Raw genomic sequence first — 16,939 nt, forward strand, 5'->3', positions numbered from 1 at the left:
CCTTTCTTTGGGAGATCCTACAAGAGGGGTCTCAAAGGAAGGAAATCATCTTAATGGTCTCCCTAGAAAGATCCCCAGGCACATTGTCCTGTTGAGACCATCGTCATACAGGGTCCAGGCTCCCAGCAGCCCTCCTTCTTCCAGATACCTAGCAGTGTGGCTCAGAGCAAGTCGTAGTAAAAATGCTGACATTTTTGTATGCTAGCACGCTGACTGTTCCTGTCCCACTCGTGTAGCTGGGCTAGCGTTAACAAAGGGAATTTTTTTCAGGAAAAAAGAGTGGTATAGACAAGGTACATAGATACTCTTCTCATTCCTCCCAAATCACAAGAAATATGACTCACCACTGGCTGCAGTAAAGTTCCTGGGTTTGAGGAACATTGATCATTGGGGGTCAGGTGAAAACGGTAGCTGCAGGGTTTGGGAGTAGAACACAATTTAAAAGGAGAATGGGTGACTGTAGACAGGAAACTAGTGAACACTGAGTAAACAGCATTTGTAGGTGATTACTGTAGCTGTACCAAATGGGTTCTTACCACTGGATGGCCTCTTAATGAGATAAGTTGCCTCAGTAGATCTGGGAGTGGGCTTGTTATCGGACAAGACTAACACTTAAATCAAATCTCTGAAAAAACAAACATTGCTAGAATCTGTAAGGGTTTCTGTGCTGCTTAAGTTTTGGCGAGAGGAAAGCTTTTACAGAATGATTAGCAGTTTTATCCCATCAATTACCAAAAAGCACAATCCCCTTGTGAGCTAAAGGAATGTTCTAGAAGAAGCAGAGAATGTCTGCATCAGAAACAGCTTTCAAACTTCTTACCAAAAATATATGGCCTAAAAGAATCATTTTGTCAACTGACCAAGCAAGACTTTTACTTCTCTTAAACATAATTTATTAGTTTCCTCAAAAATCTGTACCCAGCAAGTAAAAAACAACCCAGCCTGACCACTCTGTATATCTTTTTGCGAATACAGACTAACACGGCTGTTACTCTGAAATCTGTATATAATGTTTCACAAACTGTTAGTGACTGTATGTGGTTTTTGCTATGTGTAACCGATAAGTTTCAATGTAATTTATTTTTCTTTATATTTTAAAGGGTCAAATTCTGGGTTGCATAATCTTCAAATACATTAAGCTGACAAATTGTTACATATCAAAACGTTTTAATAGCACCAAAATGTGTTGATTTTTCTTGCAAATTACCAATGTTTATAAAATCAGTAATACTTTGTTTTTTTCCCTTAGGTTACTGGGACTGCCCAGATCTAAAATGCTGTATGCTTACAACCCTAGTAGGGATAGAGAAGTTGTAGTGAATTCAGTGTTTACAGCTACTAGACATTTTCATGTATCTCCTGTTCATAGCAGGGTGAGTGTTGATGTACTCTTGGAAACTATGTAGTGGCGGTGTGCCAAAACTTCATGTTTATTTTGGCCTAAAGCTTTTGTTCTGTGCTCTTTTTCCATGCTACCCCCACCCCAACTCATTCTTTCTCTGTGTTTGTTAGCTTGTGTTTTTGTTTCACTTTTATACCGGGGGGGGGGGGGGAATCCAACCTCCTACAATAAGAGAGGCTCATTTTATGATGGATGAGAAAGGAAAGAATTTGTCATTGTTAAGATGGTTAAATCCCACTCTACTGTATGTACCATAGTGCTTCTGTGGAGTTCAGTAGTTGAAAGGCCTGAAGCTATTTATAGCCTTGGATTCTCAATCTCTTGAGTATAGTCCTGTATGTTCCTTATAAAGGAGATTTACAATACAATGCTTTTTAAAGATCTTGGATTGCAGTTATAAAAATAACAAACTTCAAGATAATTGTTTAATTAAAACTCTCTTTGTGAAGCTTAAGAACATTTAAATTATGTAAAAAGTACACTGCGGTGCTCACAATTTGACAAAGCCCAGATTTCACCCTCTTCTGGTATGCTGGTATTTTTTCCCCCGTTTGCTTATATCCAATCAGCATTTTGACTAGGGCTGGATGAATGGTTCAGCAAATAAGCTTGAACTTGGCTCACATAAATGGGGACGAGTTAGAATTTTCCAGACATACACTTGATCCTGCTTTTATGAATTAGGCTCAGATTTAGTTGCCAAACTGTATGTCCAGCCTTAACTGTGACTCAGTTCATTAAGCATCATGTAGCTCATGCATTGGTTCACTTCACAGTATGTACTGAACTACAGAGAACTGATTGTTGGGCTGAAAAGTTCTTGGACATCGGTATTGTGTAGGTGGACAAGCTTTTAGATCGTTCTGTTAAAAAATCCAAAGTGACCATTTGATATTCTAAAAATTCTGGGCTCAACACTGCACACTGCTGAGTGCTCTCAGTTCTTGTCTTTATTGGGAGTTGAGTGTGCTCAGTACCTGGCAGGAGGGGGCCCAGCATTTGTGGGGTTCATGCAACTGGATTCATGTATAGAAAGGTCTGATGATAGCTGAAGTCAAAGGGAAGGAGCTGCAATTGGCTGTATTGAGCAGCAGGCTTTTATGTTGTCTCTTTAGGTGATTCCAGCAATGGGAAAAATTTCTTTCAGAGTCCTCTTTCTGCCAACAGAGGAAGGCAGTATTGAAAGTTCATTATTTATAAATACCTCATCTCATGGAGTACTTTCATATCAGGTAACTTTTCACTTGATGCGTGCTTCAAAAATGACATCTAAAGACATTAACTTAAAAATCTAATTTTGAAAATATGTTGAATTCCTGACATAACCAGGATGAAGGGAGCAAAGTTTGCCATTGACTAAGGCCCTGGTCCTAAAAACACTTACGTATGCACTTACTGGGCAGTTACTATCAACTGTATGCAGTTACTCTCATTACTGGGGCTACTCATAGTAATACAGTTAAGCACATGTGTGTTTGTAGGATTGGGGTCCATGCCCACCTGCCACAGATAGCTGCTTCTACACCGTGTGGCAGCATAGCATGCACTATGCTGGGATGTAACATAAATTAGAAGTGTTTAGGAAACAGACTTACTGAGTCCTGTGTAGGTGGTCTTTGAGCTACAATGGGGTTCTTTTGTGAATAGATGCAGTGGAGTCTCACAGGGTGGAAGGGGTAAATCTTAGCAGTTTTAGGCTTCTTGAAAAATAAAACAAAAGGGTAAGTGATGGTTGGTGACCGGAAGGCTCCTCTTAATCTGGTTACCTGAAGAATTCACCACAAATTTCTTAACTTATTTGACATTAAAATATTTTAAAGGGGAAGTTACATATTTGCGGGGTTTTTCTTTTTGCATTTTGATTAATTTTTAAATTCTTTTCTTCCATTATTTAAAAAAAGAACACCAACTTGAACCACATTGCCCACTCCCTCATCCTGAGACTGCAGTAGGAAAGAAGTCTCAAAATGAGATGTAGGACAACTAACTTGAAAAATATACCTGATAATGCACATTATTGGTGTGTGGCATGGGTAGAGGCTCAGAACTGTGGTTGGGGTTTTTTTTTTTTTTTTTTTTTTTTTTTTTTTTTTTTAAGGGAAACTAGAAGAACAATATACTATATGCTGATTTTATCATCTCACTTTTTTGTCCAGCTTCTCTTCCCATTCATTTGGCTTGTTGCTCTTCATACATCTCATTTCACCTTGTCCTTTTGTGGACAAGTTGTAGGAAGGTGTTTTATAAAATGGTCAGTCATTTCACTCACCACTTAGGCTGAATGTATTAAACCAAATTCATTCCTGGTTGTAACATACAAATTTCAGTGGAGCTACTAACTTACAGCAAGATTTTATCAGTCTGCAAAGATTTTTACAGCCGTCATCTTTAAGAGAATAAAGTAAGAGCTTTAACTCCAGTTATAACAGGGCCACAAACTCTAGGGTAGGCATAACTTCTGTGGTGCAGGAGGCGTTATGATGCACTGTGACAGCATGAAGGATATAAAACACATTTGATGTTCCTATACCCTATTTATATTTCAGTGAGTATGTAAAAAAATTTTTTTTAAATGTTCCTTATGGAAAATCCATTACTATAATTTTGAGTTATGGGAAAACGAGGATGAGTATACTTTTTTTAACCTTAAAATACACCTCTACCTCGATATAACGTGGGTTTGCATACAACGTGGTAAAGCTCCGACACGCTGCTCTGAGCAGCGTGTTAAGGGAGCCAGGGCACTGTATAAGGGGCAGAGGGTCTCGGGGGTGGTCAGGGGCTTCCCCCCACCCCCAAGGGTCTGGGAGGTAGGAGCTCTGGGAGGGGCACTTTTGGGGGCTCCGCAGTACCAGAGTGGCCCGGGGAATTAGCGGGGGTCTGAGAGCAGCCCGCTCCACTTCCCTTGCCCCGGCCCCAGCCGTGTCGCTCAGGGGAGCTCAGGGATCCCCCCTGCACTCACCGGAAGCGGAGCAGCCCGGCCCCAGCTGCCAGCCGCGGCGCTCCGCTTCCCGCCACAGGTGAATGCAGGACCTCTCTCCTCCCTCCCCCCCCCCCCCCAGTGACATGGCTGGGGCTGGGGCAAGGAAAGCAGAGAGGGCCGTGGCTGGGAGATGGCGGAGTGGAATGGGCTGGGGCCACGTTGCCCCGCTTGCTGCCGCTGAGTACCTGTCAGGGGGCGGGGGTGTGTGGATAGGGGTCGGAGCAGTCAGGGGCCAGGGAGCAGGAGCGTTGGGGTTCTGGGGGTGATTAGGGATGGGGGTCTCTGGAGGGGGCGGTCATGGAACAGAGAACGGGGGGGTCAAAGCAAGTTCGATATAACGCGGTCACCTATAATGCGGTGAGATTTTTTTGTCTCCTGAGGACTGCATTATATCAGGGTAGAGGTGTATAGCAAAGACATCTCTTTGCACCAGTAATCAAAATACATTTCAAAGTTAGCATGTGGCTCTTCACTGAAAAAAGTTTTGGGGGGTGAGGAATAAGAAAGCAATATAAGAGATTGAAAAGTCACTTCTCAACATGTTCAGTGTGCACCTAAGATTTTAGAAGAGACTAATGAATCCTCTGCCCTCCTGTGACATCACTGGGGGTGAGGAGAACTTCACATTTTGCTTTCTACGGTCCATGTAGGTTTGGGGGCTGCTGATGGGTTGGCTCTGATGTACAGGCTGGATAAAGGAAACTATAAATACCTTATTGAAACACAATCAGCAAATTCATCTTTAAATAAAACCTGACTTAATATTAGGGGCAGAGGATTATCCCAGATGCAGAAAAATTCAACTCTTGCAGCTGTATGATCCCCTCATGTTTTTATTCTATTCTGCATTTCTCTGCAGATATTAAGCTTGTTTTAAAAAGTCTTATTCTGTTGTGAAGATACAACATTGCATGCAGTGTGCTCCTGCTCTGCTAACGCGGCGTTGAAGAAAACTGTGTTCAGCCAAATATCAGTAGTAAAAGTATGAATTCACTCATTCCCCATGCTGTTCTTCTCAGTGGTCTGTGAACAGCAAAGTCTAATGATACATTTTAAAGATGACATGGAATTTTTAAAACAAGTTCCCTCTTTTGCTGCTTTCTGTGTAAAGAAGGCATGAAATGTGTGTTCTCCCCAAATGTTCTTTTTGATAGAAGAGTTGTTGGCTGGAGGTGTCTGATATCATGGTGCAGTTCACAAGAAGCAGCAGCAACATCCACGTATATGATGTGTCGATTAAAATTGCCTGAAAGACAGAGAATTTGCTTTTTTTTTAAAATTGTTTGGAGACACTTATGTTGCATTGATGGGTGCCCTTTTATTAGGGGTACATCATAATGTCTGAATGAATGAATGCACAAAGAGACCTGTCATTACTTTTTAGAGTAGAACTCTCTGCACAAAATGCTGCGTTACCTTTTGTTTTTGAAGTGTAATTTTAAAAACTAGTTGATTTCTTGGAGTCTTACTAACAAAATGAAGTTTCATGGTTTGTGATAATTACCTAAATATCAAATGTTGGAATAATGTACTGTTTTTACAACAGGTATTTGGAATGGGATCTATGGAAACCTCTCCAGAAGATTCTAACAAGCAGCTAGCGAATACCTGTTTACTGCTTCCAAGTATCCAAAACATCCGGATTTCACCAACACTGGTACAGTATGCGTTTTTTTAAAAACACAACATTAATAAACTTAGAAATACTGGAACTTGTATTTTTATTTTCAGGTATGCAAATAAAAACATATTAAAAAAATCTTTACGTATGTTTTTAACAAACGAATTTTTTTCAAAAATTGACTGCAAGTTGCATCACTTGAGATGCGTTTTTTAAAAGATTTTTACATTTCACGTTGTATGAAGGTGAATCTTACTGGTCAATCTTACTTTCTCTTAACAGTCTCATTGTCTGGTTTTTGTGCAGTGGCATAGTAATGTTATGGTAGGAATTACAAAATGGGGGGAGGTAAAGTTTAAATTAAAAAATTGGCATGAACAGTTGTTTATATGGTTACCTTTGTTTGTTTATTTACAGCTTGATTAAACTTCTTTTTTAACCATGGTGCCTACAATTGGGGTGAAAGCTCCCTAGAATAGTTATTAATTTAAAGGTGACCTGCAGAGTTCAAAAAATAGTATTTGTGACCTTTTCTGCATGTTAATAATGTATAAAATAAGCCCACAGAGATTTTAAAAAGTTATTGGCCTATTTGCCACTGCTTTGAACCTTGTGTAATTATTTGTGGCTACACAAAGTTTGAATAAAATGCTGCTGTATCAGAATGGTGACCGTTTGCACACACACTGCACTTGCTTTGAAGGAATTCGAGGATCAGACCCATTGTCTCTTACTTTAGAGCTTGTGTACACATGACCGTTATTCCAGAATAAAACTGTGTGAATTTAAAGAAAAATAGCAATTCCAGAAAAACTCCCATGTGTAGATACTCTTATTCTGGAATCAGAATATGTTTTGCTGGTTTAGCATAATCCGTTTCCAAAGAGAGGAGAATGGGAGTAGCTGTCAACAGAGACAGCAGCTACGGAGGGAAGGGGAGACTCCCAGGGTGGAAGATGGAAAGGAAAGACAGCAGAAACCTCTAGGCAGGGTGTGTAGAAGGGAGAGGGGGATCAGCAGCTTCCTGGGGAAGAGGCATGACAGTATGGACATTAATAAAGTCCCGCGCCGCCCCCCACCCCCTGTTTTTTAAAACTATACTTCATCCCCCATTTTAAAGCAAATCTGTATTTTTAATTTAAAAAAAAAACACAGAAAACCAACCCTCCCCTCCCTCTCCCCCCTCCTCTTGTTTAAAAATGTGACTTTCCTTCTGTGGTTTGCTTGTGCCTGTGACTTTTTCTTCTGGACTTTCAGTCTTCTGATTTGGGCAGGGCCGTTCTGAATTTAGGAAGTCAGTCCACCTCATTCTCAGTTTTACTTTAAATAAAAAGAAAAGGAGTACTTGTGGCACCTTAGAGACTAACCAATTTATTAGAGTCTCTAAGGTGCCACAAGTACTCCTTTTCTTTTTGCGAATACAGACTAACACGGCTGTTACTCTGAAACCTTACTTTAAATAGTGAATGTATGTGCAGGGTCAGGTAGCTGTGGGATTCAACTCACTCTGCTTAGTTCAGACATAGAGTGAGCCAAGTCCACTACTTTGACTGAGTGAGCAGGGGACACTATGCTCTCTTGGGTTTGTCATATTACATCTTGCACCGTTCTCCCCTGCCCCCCAGTTTATACACAGTGTGTGTATTTTTTAGGGAGTTTTTTGGAGTTTCACAGTAGTCAAAGCAGCTTACGCAGCTTAAACTTCTCTAACAGGTCCCAAAATAATCTGAGGCCTTACAACTTCTTCCTCCTTAGGAATTCTTTCAGGCTATGTAGATGTCCATCTGTAAAAAAAGGAAATAAGGACAACCCGGGGAATTACAGACTAATCAGCTTAACTTCAGTTCCCAGATAGATAATAGCGTTAAATAATTAAGAAATCAATTTCCAAACACCTAGAAGATAATAAGGTGATAAGTAACAGTCAGCATGGATTTGTTAAGAACAAATCGTGTCAGACCAACCTAGTTCTTTCTTTGACAGGGTAACAAGCCTTGTGGGTGGGGGGATGTGGTATATCTTGACTTTAGTAAGGCTTTTGATACTGTCGTGTATGACCTTCTCATAAACAAACTAGGGAAATACTACCTAGATGGAGCTACTATAAGGTGAGTACATAACTGGTTGGAAGGCCATTCCCAGAGAGTAGTTATCGGTGGTTCACAGTCAAGCTGGAAGGGCATATCAAGTGGGGTTCCTCAGGGATCAGTTCTGAGTCCAGTTCTGTTCAGTATCTTCATCAGTGATTTAGATAATGGCATAGAGAGTACGCTTACAAAGTTTTCGGATGATGCCAAGCCGGAAGGGGTTGCAAGTGCTTTGGAGGATAAGATTAAGATTGAAAATGATCTGGACAAACTGGAGAAATGATCTGAAGAAAATAGGATGCAATTCAATAAAGACAAGTGCAAAGTACTCTCCCTAGGAAGGAACAATCAGTTGCACACATACCAAATGGGAAATGACTGCCTCGGAAGGAGTACTGCGAAAAGGGATCTGGGGGTCATAGTGGATCACAAGTTAAATATGAGTGAATAGTGCAACACAGTTGCCAAAAAGCAGACATCATTCTGGGACGGTGCCTAGGAGCTGCGGGGACACGGAGCGGGATAGGAAGCCACGCCAACCCCCACCCCTCCCCCAGTACCAGTGTCGCCCCCGGACCTCTTCCATCCCCTCCCCACCCCCCCGAGCACCAGTGGCTCCCTCCCAAGTTTTAGTCAGGGCAGGTTTTTCATAAAAGTCATGGACAGGTCAAAGGCCTGTGAATTTTTGTTTACGGTGATCTGTCCTTGACTTTTACTAAAAATAACCATGATTAAAACAGGTTTCCGAGTAGCAGCCGTGTTAGTCTATATCCGCAAAAAGAAAAGGAGGACTTGTGGCACCTTAGAGACTAAGTGGAAAGTCACTGAATGCATCCGATGAAGTGAGCTGTAGCTCACAAAAGCTTATACTCAAATTTGTTAGTCTCTAAGGTGCCACAAGTACTCCTTTTCTTTTTGCATGATTAAAACATAGCCTTAGTCACTGTGAGAGGGGGAGGGTGTGTGTGTGTCTAGGGAATAGCTCTTTGGGAATAGGGAACTAGGGATTTAAGACTGAGGAAATCCTGGAGGAAAGTCGCAGTTGCAGCCAAGATCACAGAGGAGGCTAATTGTATAGTATTTTTTATTGACTATTAAAGCTAAACTCCTCAGAGGGAGGGAGTTTGCACAGTACAACCCTGATCCAGCAAGCACACCTCTGTGCAAATGTTTGCAGAATCAGTCTTATTGAGGCCCTATCTAGGCTGGGTTGTGGACATAGAGGGAAATTACTCTCAAGCTTCACACAACCGCTCTGGTGCTGGTTGAACAATATTTTGAAAACAATCCAGCCAACAGTCTGTGATGTTTTCTCTGTTTGGATGGGTAAAAGTATGCTTCGCTGATGATGATTATTACTCAGAACCACCAGACTGGTTTTTTGTTTGTTTTTAATGAATGATCAGAATGTAGTAATATGAAGTAGAATCCTTGAACTTTTATGCTGGAAAGGGAACCTAGTAGGTCAGTTGGTCCAATCTGTTGTTCTTTCTTTAAAGGTTTCTATTTCTGCACCATCTCTACTTGGTGCAAACCAAGAAGTGACTTGAAGATTTGTAGTAATTTTGACTCTTACTCAGTTCTTTTCTCCCTTTGAGAAATTAGCATTCTTCCTCTATTCCCACCCCTGCACTCCTCTTCCTCTCCCTCTGTCCCCCTACCTGCTTTCCCATTAATCTTGCCATTAAAAATGTTCTTTTTAGTAAACTGAGGTTTTTCTTGGAAATTATCTTTATTATCAAACCAACTGCTTCTTGCTTATAGGACGATTTTTACCCTTTTTTATATTTACTATCCCTGTATGTTCAGTACAATTTTCAGAGCAAAACAAAATGTCCATAATAGCAAACCACTTAATCAAACATTCATAATTGCCCCTTTCACCCACAGTAATTAATGAGATGAAATAGTCTCTAGTTACATTTTTACAGACTGATGGGAAGCTTAGAATATCCAAAATATACAAATGTATAATGGCCCTGTATTAAAGTCCAGGTTGATTTTAATATTTGTTTGCATGTGTGTGTGTTAGAGATGAATGGAGAATGGTAATTCTGTTTCAGGGAAGATTTCAAGATTTGATTTCTTTTCAATTCGGAAAGAAAACCAAAAGTTTCAGAATTCTCCCTGAAAGGGAATTACCATTTTCCACCCAGTCCTACTGGAAGTCCTGACTCTGAGGCACCTTGCCCGGCAGGCTGCCCATGATCCCAGGCTGCTGAAGAGCTGTAAGCCTAAGAGCTTGGGAGCCGGGACTCCCAGGGCGTTCCATCAGCCCATCATGTGTGCTGCTCAGGAGCCAGGCAGGCATGGCATGCTGGTAGGAAACCAGACAGGTTTTCATTGGAACCCTGTCTGGTGTCTGACAGAATTTTGTCAAAATTGAAGCATATCCACAGAATTGTTTGACTTTGGCAAATCCTGATGAAAAACCATTGAGCTGAAGTTGTTTGTGTGTGTGTGTGTGTGTGTGTGTGTATTCTCAGTATAAAATATATAGAGAAGCTACTGCAGATTTGTGAAGGGAATCAAACTGGTTCTATTATCTGTGTCACACAGGGCTCATTCTAGATCTTTTTGACTCGGGTTTTTGCTTTTTCATTTTGCTTCTTATGAGAACAAGGCACTGTATAATTTCACATTCTGCTATGATTCACATGCCGTAGCAGTTTTCTGTGTTATAGGACAGAATACTTACACAATCAAGAACAGCAGATGAAGGTGATGAAGGTTTTTTTCATGGAAGCTCTGCTTTTGACAGTGTACTGATTCTAAGATTCCTTATTTTGTCCTCACTTCTGTGATATATGCATCCTGTCAATTATGTAAGACACTTGGCTTGACACACGATGTATATTGTCTGTCATAGCAGAATGAAGAACCCTTTTCTTTTCTGAAGTTATCTTTGTACATTTAAAAAATCCCTATAGACAGCAGATGAACATAAAATACAGGTGGTGTGTTGGAATTTTTTTTCCCTTTAGTGGCTTCACTCTTTTAAAATAACAAATTACAGCATCCGGGACATTCAAAACAAAACTATTATGATTGGGATTGGTCAACTGGTGCACCAGATTGGCTACTTGACTACTGTGCTCCTAGCAATTGTGGGCAACAAAAGGAAGGCAGAAATTCCCTGCTCTAAGGCATTTAAAATCTAGACTGGACAGAGTGAAATTCAGAAATATAGTAATCACCATAAAAGTTGGGGGAATAAAACTCCATTGACAGGTCAAGTCATTACGACTGTGTAACAATGCCTTCCTCGGCCCCTCCACAAACTCAGTCGGAGACCTCTCCAAAGTACATGCACCAGTGTCCTCTTATTGTTCATGTCTGTTCCCTCCACCTACTATTTACATATCTTACAGACCAATACCCTGGGAGACCGCTAGCTTCTCCTGCTAGCTGGGATCTAGAGCCTGTTGCTCCTCCCTTTCCGTCTCCCCTTTGCTTCCTCCCAGCCAGCTTTATATAGCAGGCTGGCTGCTCAGGCCCGCAGGTGTAGCTGCTCAGGTGATTAGGGCGTGGCCTCCCTGGCCAGCCCTAATTGACTCCCTTTTTAACTGGAGTTGGGCTAACAGGGGCCTGGCTTGGATCACCTAGCCAGCACCCTGTTACAGACCAAAAATCTGGGACAATAGCAAATCATCTTGTGAATCCTACTCCTATTAGGAATGAAATTTTTTCAAAGCACGTAGGGCTTTCATAAGGCTTTCCTCATCACCTAATCCCTGATTTAAGGGTTTAGGATAAACTTCATCCTATAAGAAGTTGTTAAACCACATTTGATACGTAATGGAGAGGAGACATGAGAAATGGAACATGACATGAAAAGCCTCCAAAGTAGCAGATATATGACTAAGAGACAGAATAGTCTTTACTCCAAGTAGAGAGAGAAGTAGTTCAAAAAAAGCTATAGAAAAACTTGACTCAGAGTATTACATTTAGATGACCTTTATGTGGAGAAAATCTGAAGGAGTCTTAAGCACTTTGAGCACAGGAAAAGAATACATAAAGTAGTGATGTATAGGCTAGTGAAAAAAAATATAGTTCTTTCCAGGAAGGTTCAGAAGGGAAATCCAAGTTGGATAAGGTTTATCAGACCAATTAGCTGACTTGTAAGTGGTCTGCTCACATAAGCCCATTGTCTTGTTGAAACCCCACTGCCAGTAATAGCTGTGGAAGGTTAATGGTGCATATATTGGATTTGAGAGCTTGATCTACTTGCATAATTTGATTAGGACAAAAAAAAGTGAAATTGCAAAAAGAGGTGAATTGTTTGAGACTCCCATTCCTCAAGAGTGCTGCTGTGCTAGAAAAGGAGGCTTTTTTGAAATGTTTTTTTAAATTATGCGATTAAACTCTGGAGGTGTTAGAACTCCCCCTTGTGGGATTCTGCAATATTTGCTATATAAATTGAGTTAATACCAAAGAAAGCATGTTGACTTTTTGTTTTGTTGTGCTCTACGCAGTCACATATTACATTAGAAGCATTATGCATGGTGTGAATTTACTGTGTGATAAAACCACCACCTTATCAGTAGAAAAAGGCTTCAAAGTGTCTCCTTCTGATCGTATTTCTTTCAGGATTTTAAATGCATGTCTCTTCCCTGAGCAAATAATGTAATAAATTTCCTGTGAGGTTTTTATACAAAAGCTCATCAGAGACAAAAATATGCATTAGCTTATGGCAACTTTTAACATTTTTCACAGTTCTGCCTCTTTCAACTTCAAATTATTTCAGTTTTTTTAAAGGGAAGGATCTAGTAGATTACACTGGCTCCTTGCACCTTTGCAGACCTTGATTCACATTTGAGTGAGGTCAAAACTGAAAAATTGACTGACTGTGATCTTAAATTAGTTCCCAAACCATCATGTAAGTTGGCATAATTGACCATCACTGATGAGGAGAAGCGCAGAACTATTATGGATTGTTAGTATGACAAATTATGTATGACAATATTTTACATGGTTTGCATGCATTATATCTGGCTTTAGACAGTGCTCCTGCATGAACATTTTAGAAGCTGGCAAAATAAACACATTCATTTTTTTCTTTCAAATGGATAAAAAGGTGAAGCAACAGAAAATCATTTCTTGGTGGTGGTGGTAGTTTATTTCTTTGCTTTGGTGTGAGGCCTGAACGTCAGGGCTGCATCCAGGAAATCTAACCACAAATTTAGCCTCCCAGCAGGTTTTCAAATATGCTGCTTTACAAGCAGCAAAGAAAATACGCAGGAAGACGAGGAAGGAAGCCTTTATTATATGTAAAAAAAGCATTATAGGAGAAAATCGAGTAGGAGCTTAAGATTTATAAGAGTTCATCATATGTTGCTACTGTATAAAATGTTTAATAATAATAATAATAATAGTTTGACATGGAAGTAGGAGTGGAAATGATACAGTTTCTCATTGAGCAGTGAGGGTTGGCAGCCATGTTACCCTAAAATAATAGTCAAATTAAAAAAAATAATTTTTTTTTTAAACTTATCACCTTGCTGATGTTACTGTCCGGGATTACATTTTATTGAAATTGAAAGAATTGACAACATTGCCATTTGTTTTTTGTTATTTTGTTGGTTTGCCTTTTGCGTTTCCTTCAACTAGTACAATGAAAATAATGAAGTCAACTTCACACTCATTTATAGTCAGTTTTCACCTGGAGGTTCTCAGTGATGCAATGTTTGGGTGTCATGTATTGCACAAAAACATGTATCTAAAACCAGTGATTTAGATTTATGGATTTTAAAAACAAATGAAAATGTTAGATTTTGTGTAAAAGCTTAGCTTTCAAAAGCCTACATTTTGGAGAAAAAACATTGTATCTTTTAGAATCTCAATAGAAAAGTAATGGGAATAGTTTTTAATTGGCCTTACAAAAAGTTACAAAATGTAAACTTTGGGCCTAATTTGACTGGATAGAATCTGTTAAATCAAACTCTTTGAACTGTTGTCTTCGTTTTTACTTTTCTAGGCAAAAACTACAAATGACAGTCTCTTACAAGTTCATCTTGAATGCAGTTTACATAACAATGTGTGCCAACAACTCAAGGTATGACATATACATTTCATTGTAATGGAACGTTGACCAGGGTTTTAGGTATAAACATTAGGGCTGTCAATTAATCACAGTTAACTCATCTGATTAACTTAAAAAAAAATTAGTCGTGATTAATCACAGTTTTAATCGCACTACTAAACAATAAAATACCAATTGAAATGTATTCAATATTTTGGGTATTTTTCCACATTTTCAAATATGTTGATTTCAATTACAACACAGAATGCAAAATGTACAGTGCTCACATTATATTATTTTTATTACAAATATTTGCACTGAAAAAATGATAAACAAAAATAGTATTATTCAGTTCACCTCATACAAGTACCATAGTTCAGTCTCTTTATCATGAAAGCGCAATTTACAAATGCAGATTTTTAGTTATTTATTTATTTTGGTTACATAACTGCACTCAAAACCAAAACCATGTAAAGCTTTAGAGCCTACAAGTCAACTCAGTCCTTCTTCTTATTCAGCCAATTGCTAAGAGAAACAAGTTTGTTTACATTTGCAGGAGATAATGCTACCCGCTTCTTATTTAGTGTCACCTGAAAGTGAGAACAGACGTTTGCATGGCACTTTTGTAGCTGGCATTGCAAAGTATTGTCAAGCGATTAAAAAAATTAATCACACTATTAAACAATAATAGAATACTATTTATATAACTATTTTGGATGTTTTCCACTTCTATCTTTTGGAATCTCACAGCTGTGAGAAGTCTGGGATCTAGATTGCGTCTCTTACCTTATACTTCACCATACTATTTAAGGTCAGCTGAGTGCTCTTTCTCTCAATCCCTGAACTTGGACACTCTTTGTTGCACATTTGAAGGTTCCCCACCTTTGGAATTTATTCCCCTAGTCTGTTTATAGTACACCTTATTCAGAGTGAAGGATTTTACAAATGAAAATGTTTTACAGTCCTAAGGCCAAACCTTCCAGTTGAAACTACTGTTACTGGATTCTTTTGAAGCTTAACCCTTAATGTCGTTTTAATGTTTTTTTATTATTTATCACTTGTATTACTGTGGCACCTCGGAGTCCAAATCATGGACCAGGACCCCATTGTGCTATGCTTTGGTTTTACTTTTTTGTGTAGGTGTGTGTGTGAACTGAGTGTTTGCTGAATGCGCCCTGCAGACTGCAATCTTCTGTTTATCCAGAAAGAGGTGCAGTGTTGCTGGGGAAGGCTTCCCCATGTCGCCCCCCAAAAGTGCCTATTCGAGTGGAATTTGCTTTCTGTACCTGTGTAGTTCTCTGCCTCTACTGAGAATTCCATCAAAAGTTCTAATTACTGCCCCGGGATTGGTACCTTTGATGTGCATAGAACGTTTGTCCATTAGAAATTGGCTGAGACCATCAATTCAGTATGTTTTATTCTAATTGGATTATTTTATGAAATTTCCCCTCCTTTTTTCCTCCTTTGTCACTCCAGAGTTGCTGTTTTATGTCTGACGATCCAGTGCTGCTAAAAATGAGATTAGTACTAAGAATGGAAAACTCCCAGCAAGAATTTGTGGATCACAGACAGTACTTACTGGAGAATCTTTTTGTAGTTTATGTAGCAATGGACAAAACTGAGACCTCAGGTAAATCCAAGACGTGACTGTTAATTTTAATAGAAATTGCTTTTATATACACTTCAGAATCTGGTATACACCAATATATTGATCTCAGTGACATCCTCTTTATTTTGCTGTTTAATGAGAAGGCCAGATTAGTGAAATGAAACGGTTTGACATTTTGTGTTTAATGTAGAATTACTGTGGTGGTGTTTCTTAATGAAAGAGGTAGCATCCATCTGCAGTTGTAAACTACATCTGTGACATTCTTTTCTTTTTCCCTTAAGATTTGTGTATGGAACAGAAATGTCCTTTTCTTAGGTGTCTGTTTAAATTGCACAAAATGGGTAGTGGTGGTGGTGTTTGCTTTTGTTTTCACCTTTCAGCAAAAGTGCAATTGATGAAAACTGTAGTATTCAAATTTCCAAGGAATTAGATTAACAGAACTAGACCTGCAAAGAAATCAGGACCTAGAAAGAGCAGGCATTGTGGAAATTACTGTGATAATATAATATAAAGGATCTTCATAACATCATTTTTGGAGGCTAGAATTCCACAAGCGAAGTAACCATCTACATACATTTTTTGCATCATACGTTTGTTGGGTAAATAGGTAATTTTTCTTCAAATCCAAGGGATTAGATATCCTTGATTTTTAATTATTTATAGCGCATCACCACCTTTATAATTGTTTAGGTTTTTTGGGACATTAGAACAAAAATAAGGTTTTCTGCCAGTTGTACTGTCTGCTAGAAGAAAAAACAACTTGTGAAAACAGATAAATGATTCAGTTATCGTTTTTACTATAGTTCAAGGTCTGGGTGCAAAACGCATTTATTGTTCTTCCAGAGCCTGCTGTGTGGTTGGAAGCGTTGGTAGTTTAGTGGAGTGATACTTACATTTGACTGATGGAGCTGATATGTCCACAGTAAATCTATTTCCCCTCACATCTGAGATAGCAGTGTTTTGCTGCACTGACTTGTGGAAGCATACTTATTCTTACACTTGTGGATAAATGTTCACATCTGTCATGTCCAGGGGTATGGCTGTAACATCCTTTTTAATGGATTCAGGTGATAGAAGAGCATTTTAAAAAGCTACACGCTTCCTCAATATAATGCAAATCATAAATCCCTATACACTAGGGTAAAGGCCCATCATAATTCCTTTATGATGCTGGCAGTGGGAAGTTATAGATCTTTTGCCTTGATGGTTCCTGTG

General features: G+C 39.3%; 1 protein-coding gene across 6 annotated transcripts in view; it reads left to right on the forward strand.

The window, feature by feature from the left end:
• Positions 1-16,939, forward strand: part of TMEM131L (transmembrane 131 like) — a 126,709-nt gene that overhangs the window by 63,225 nt on the left and 46,545 nt on the right. For 5 of the 6 annotated variants that reach the window (XM_073341401.1, XM_073341402.1, XM_073341403.1 and 2 more), the window contains 5 exons: positions 1,250-1,373; positions 2,518-2,634; positions 5,932-6,042; positions 14,071-14,148; positions 15,592-15,745. In XM_073341401.1, the coding sequence (XP_073197502.1) occupies positions 1,250-1,373; positions 2,518-2,634; positions 5,932-6,042; positions 14,071-14,148; positions 15,592-15,745 (584 nt within the window). The remainder of the gene's footprint in view (positions 1-1,249; positions 1,374-2,517; positions 2,635-5,931; positions 6,043-14,070; positions 14,149-15,591; positions 15,746-16,939) is intronic. The other variant, XM_073341405.1, reaches the window with a different exon arrangement.

Source organism: Lepidochelys kempii, chromosome 4, assembly GCF_965140265.1.
Source record: "Lepidochelys kempii isolate rLepKem1 chromosome 4, rLepKem1.hap2, whole genome shotgun sequence".
NCBI lineage: Eukaryota > Metazoa > Chordata > Testudines > Cheloniidae > Lepidochelys > Lepidochelys kempii.